The sequence below is a fragment of the Macrobrachium nipponense genome, chromosome 26, assembly GCF_015104395.2.
Source record: "Macrobrachium nipponense isolate FS-2020 chromosome 26, ASM1510439v2, whole genome shotgun sequence".
In the NCBI taxonomy this organism is placed as follows: Eukaryota; Metazoa; Arthropoda; class Malacostraca; order Decapoda; family Palaemonidae; genus Macrobrachium; species Macrobrachium nipponense.
This window is the reverse complement of record NC_087215.1, coordinates 22,173,010-22,179,009: the sequence shown is the minus strand read 5'-3', so window position 1 is coordinate 22,179,009 and position 6,000 is coordinate 22,173,010. Positions and strand designations below refer to the sequence as shown.

Sequence of the window (6,000 nt, the reverse complement as noted above, 5' to 3'; positions counted from 1 at the left end):
TATATATATCCCAGATAACATTGATATAATATATATATATATATATATAATATATATATATATATATATATATATATATATATATATATATATATATATATATATATATATATATATATATATATCCCAGATAACATTGTCTGAATAGGGTATTAGCTGATTACTCATCTCTGTGCTCATGGATAAGAAACATAAATCACTTTACAATGCAGAATCGAATGACTTCAGTTCGAAACTCGTCCGAAATACGCAATATAATGTCAATTCTTCTAACCAAATAGATTTCATATAATTCAGGTATAATTTCACATAACAACATTAATCACTTTCGGAATGAGTCAAAATCAAAGCTGGTTATTAAAATGTTAATTCTGTCGTGGTACCAAAAAACAAAATCACAAAACTGTTGGTGCCAATTCGTAATGACATCTTGGTCAGTGTTCTGGATTGACAGCAAGTGACGAAGACATGATAAGCGTCCTTTATTGGTTGAAATTCACAACATGCACGTGTCTCTATAAAGACAGGGTTCTATTTAGACAGTCATCTGAGCATATGGGATGTCTAAGCAGCTTTTCAGGCATCAGATTCCTCTTGAGGGGTGGGATTGGAAATCACATTTTGACAACTTTCTGGGCTGAATTTACTCCTCCTTAATTCTAATGTCAGATTTTTAACATTATTACTATTCATAATATCACACACTATTCTTCACTTGTAACACAATTCCTTTTTGCCAGGGTTCAATTAGCAAAGCTTTTTCGTTTTTTTTCTCGTGGGGTTTTGGGAGATCATCAGTGTCTTTCAAGAACAATTTCTTAGTTCAAGGAAAATTTTTGAGTTTGTCAATAACAGGTTTTAGTGGTTCCTTGAGTTCCTTTCTCCTGAGTCTAAAAACATTTTAATTAGTTTCATTGTGACGATCCCCGAGTCCTGAAATGCTTCTTGTAGGTCATCCAAGTTCTTTCATTAAGAAAACTTGAAATTTTTTTTTTCGTCAAGAAAACTACAATTTTTTTTTTTTTTTTCCATAAAGGAAACTTCAAATTTATGTTTTACCACCACAGTTTCTTCTAGTATTTGCTACAGTTTTTTGAGGCAACTAAAATTGAATATCAGTAAAATTCTGATTTTGTACACACTTTTCGCCAAGATAGAACCACACGCTCCCTGAGTGCCCGTTATTCGAAATAGTTGACGGGACCGTCGTCTGAGAAGTGATAAGACCTCCGGATGAGGACGTGTTTCTGGTCTTCCTTCATAGGAGGCGTGTTGGGGAGGGCGGTGGTCTCTTCTGCAGAAGGGATGACGGTGGTTGTCCTTTCCTCTTTGGTAGCATAGTTCTTCGGTTGAGAAGAGCTAGAAATTGAAGTAACCAGTTGTTAGGCGCATTTTTTTTTTGGTTTCCGAGAGAATAAAAGAAATACGTCTCCTAAGGTTAAATGACTTTTTATTTGTTATGCAATATAAAGGAAATTAAATCACAATTCATTATTAAGCTGAGACATGAGTCATTATGAGATAAATGTCGTATTATATGAAAATACTTGTAAACTATATTGAATGTATTTGGACTTTCAATTGAGAGGTAACGTTTTATTGCATCAAACCTGCCTTCAAAACACTTAAGCCTATGCTTTATCATTTACAATAAGATTTATATTTACAGATGTGCACTAAGATCTAAAGATACATTGGAAGATTTTTTTTATTATAAGCTGGCATGTTTAAAGTTGCTTTTAAAGGAAGCTGCTTATGGGTTTTAGGTCTTCGGCAAGGATTTAACTGTTGCACTAAAGTGTTTTTCCATATAGACATACTCTTACACACATGCACACATACACACCCACACAAATCCATATCTATTTATATATTTAAACACATACCTATATAGTATATATATTACAAATATGTAATACACACATACTCTCACACACACACACACACACACATACATATATATATATATATATATATATATATATATATATATATATATATATAGATCTATATTATATATATATATATATATACATATATACATACACCACTACATATGTACAACACATGTAAGCAAACTCTCACACATACAGTCCATATACGCATTTTTATATACATGCAAGAATAATCTTAGGTGCTAAGCTCATTCAAGGGTTCTACAACTTAGTAATGGTAAAGTGGAAGTTTAACAGTTTCTAAAAGGGAAAAATCAAGGCGGCTATTTCATAGAGTAAGCATAAAAATACAAATTGAAAAATCAACGATCGATTTCGAATTCCAATCTGACTCGCAATACACCGATTCAAGATGACAATAAACATATGAATCTTGTTATAATTCTGCTTTGCTTTTATGTCTTCGACTGCAAGGCAAAGAACTGGTCAGTTGAATGTCAAGGTTAATTCTCTTTGGATGAAGCTACTTTAGTAGATTCACATCAAGCGTGCACTTGATGTCTAAGCCAGTCCCTCACGACGCTCCTGATTAGCTGTTGATAAGCCAGCCACAGGGCTGGAAACTCTCAGTCTCTCTCGAGAATTCACACAGGCAGGATGTATATTCCACCTCTCCTGAGCGATATGTCTTTCAAAAGCATCCCTCAGGAGAGGTGGAACATACATCCTGTCTTTGTGAACTCTCGAAAGAGACTGACAATTTCCAGCCCTGTGATTGGCTTATCAACAGCCAATCAGGAGCGTCGTAAGAGACTGGCCTAGACATCAGATGCACAGTTGATGTGTATCTACTATAGCACTCTGCGCTTTTCCCTGTACGCAATCCACAACAGTCGACTAACTGTCAGGTACATAATTCAAAATTCAAAAAAAAAGAGATTTAACAGGACATGCCTATACTCCAGAATCTGTACCCTGACATCTGTTTTATATACATGAATAAATTATATAATGTATATATATATATATATATATATATATATATATATATATATATATATATATATTTACAGGATATATAGAGTAAATCAATGTGATACCATCACCAATGGGGCACAAGTGTGCTCATTAAAAAGCAGAAAGCCAATGCCACGCAAAACCTTTTCAAAACATGCTGTGGAAACATCATTATCAGAAAATATTATTTAATTTCTCTGGGAGTTCACACTAATTTTGGAAATAATTCTAAAGTAGAAACTATATTTATAAAAAAATATTGTTACAATCGGTATATGTGCACAATGGAATGTATAATTATATTTTTAAGTGTTTCATATCTCTAACCGAATGAAGACTAATTTAGGGTAATACCAGCCACCAACGCTCCCAGAAGATTAAAATATTATGACACCCAAGTGTTAAGAGATATGTGTAATTCTTTTGTAGACACGTAGATTACGCACAGTCCAAGGGAGTTGGTGGGGGGAGGTGTCCAACACTAGAGGAAATGTTATACTTATTTTTATGGTATGTTGAAATACTGCGGGCTCTAATTTAAAACAATGGTGGGGGACTCTAATTTGAAGCAATGATGGGGGACTACTTTGAAGCAATGATGGGGGACTAATTTGAAGCAATGATGGGGGACTAATTTGAAGCAATGATGGGGGATTAATCATAAAGCTGTTTCTTAGACCACAAGGTATTTTTTAGTCAGCAGGTCCTCGTCTGCATCTCCATTGCACTGTTTACAGTTAAAATGTCACAGTGAAGAGAAATAGGCGATCCACCATTTTCGACTTGCATATCTATATTAATGACTTGAACACACTAGAGCAGATTCTGAGCCATTCATTATGAATTGGATCTAAGTTTTTAAATGTTGTCTGATTCAGTTACATATCAGGCTTCTACTGTCTAAAATACATAAAAGAGTTGCTATGCATAGTTTTTTTTTATCATTTTTGACTTTCATGTACGCAATGTGTGCTATCCATTTAAATGAGTATTAAAATTAAACTTGGGAATCTAAGTCTTGGCCAAGATGAATTATGTTGTTTCTCTTTCTAAGTGCCATTTCATAATTAATTTTCCATCTGACATTTTTTTTTTTACCGAAGGTTGAGTGATTGAACCTCTCACTTCTATAAACATTTTAGACGTTCAGGTCAACAACTTGCCTTGGATAGATCGCACAGTTCATAGTGCAACGTTTTGAATCTGTAATTTCTTTTCTCCACCCCAATACGAAAGATGTATGTTGGTGCATTTCATCAGTCTGGACTGTTTCATTTTTGGAATGGTGACTCTTTTGACTCCACCGTTGGTACCGGACAAATAAATAAACAAATAAATGAATAAATAAAAAAAAGAGAGGCGATCCTTTTGTGGCCGCTGCAAGGTGGCTTCTCAGTTTTCTCTTTTAAGACATATTTCGGTCGAGGTTCTTTCGACTTTAAGAGGGAGAGTTCCTCCTCCTTCTATCTGGCAACGTCGCCTACACATGCAAGGACACCTTACCCACATTTATGCCATGAAAATCTATATTTCTCAGGGTGCAATGTTCAACACCTCTTTATTTTTTACTGCCTTTGCTTGGGAATGTTCTTCTTGGCCGATTTGTTCCGATTCTTATGGCGTTTTATCTATTGGAAGGCAAGTGAATTTCTCTGTTCGAGGTAATGCCCAACTCTTACTTACATTCATGTTTCTAGTTTTTTATGGGTTTGGTTAAAAATGGGCAGTGAGTTGCCTGTTAAACTGACTTTTACATAAAAAAAAAGTCTCCGCACAATTGCATATCATGGAAAGTGTGCACGAGTATATCTCGATCTGAGGTTTCAAATCCGGGTCCAGAACGATTTCTCCAACCACTGAAATGGCAGCCCTCCCTACATATTTTGAAACAAACCGGGTACTTGTTTCGAATTCCTCTTCTGCACTTCAATGAAAGTGTTGGGATCCCGATGTGCTGGAGCCGCAGTAGTGATGAGGTTGCATTATATAACAACAGGCTTTGGACACAATAAGTATTCTACCCACAAATGTAAAAGTTCCTAGATATATGGGACTTTCCTTGGTGAATAAATATTTGGCTGAGATCGTATCTGCTGATGTTGACATGAAGGTTGCAGTATTACCAAAATGACAAGGGTTCCATTTGCAAAGCCATCAGTAAAATTTATAGTTCGTGAAGATTTACCTAGGTTTTAAAGGTTTTATACTGAGCTAAAAAGTACGTTTAATTTTCATCTGTGACCTTACGGCAACGCTGGGATGTTGAGAATCAAGTTTGGATCTGGGAGTGGCGAGTCTGTTCATCGAATTCATTCCCCTACATGGATTGACTCATGTGTTATAGTGAAACAATTGCAAGTACCATTGTCTCTTGGATAACCTACAGTTCATATTATCCACAATGAAACTTCCATTGTTCACCGAGTCGTCGTTAATATTGCCTAGTCAGTGTGGATATCAAAACTATCTTGACAAGGTAGGAAATTGAAGATCAGACTAAAATAAAAATATCGCCCGTTTACCACTAATTAATTTTACTTACAGAAAATTGTCTGATTCAGACATTACTAAGTAAGGGCAGGGAGGCTAACACAGGATAACAGGAATTTTGTAATAACATGCATGTATCATGCAATATGTACAGGATTTACATGCAAAGTAATGCTAAAATCTAACAGTAATCTACATGCAAACATGCCATTTACACTTCAAGCAGTGTTGCTAGAACAACAGACACATTCGAGTTCATGCTTAAAGAACAGACAAACAAGTTACATTCCAGAGCGGATGTGGTCAGCAAGGAATTGCAACATTATCAGTTGCAGAAGCATATTTTCTGGTCTTTACCGAAGCAATGGAATTGAATAAGATGAAACAATGATAATGAATAACCACCTCCTTCATACATACAAGGTAGTACTGTTGCCTAACGCTGTGTCAAATATCTGGAGAGTAACTGAGATTTTTATGAGAAATTCCCTGGGAAAGTTGGAATCAACAGAATTTTGAACTCCAAAGCAAATTCACTCCAAGAAGGCGTGGAAGATATAAAGTGATGCCAGAGTTAAAGAAATGTATTAATACCGCA

General features: G+C 35.2%; 1 protein-coding gene across 3 annotated transcripts in view; it reads right to left on the bottom strand.

Annotated features, from left to right (window-relative positions):
* Positions 1 to 797: 797 nt before the first annotated feature.
* The window catches only part of LOC135200057 (uncharacterized), a 135,006-nt gene continuing 129,803 nt past the window's right edge, over positions 798 to 6,000 (bottom strand). For 2 of the 3 annotated variants that reach the window (XM_064228314.1, XM_064228311.1), the window contains exon 31: positions 1,223 to 1,359. Coding sequence is in view for 1 of the 3 variants with exons in the window: in XM_064228312.1 (XP_064084382.1) it covers positions 1,182 to 1,359 (178 nt within the window). In the remaining 2 variants the exon portion in view is untranslated. Of the gene's footprint in view, positions 1,360 to 6,000 lie in introns of all 3 variants that reach the window. The other variant, XM_064228312.1, reaches the window with a different exon arrangement.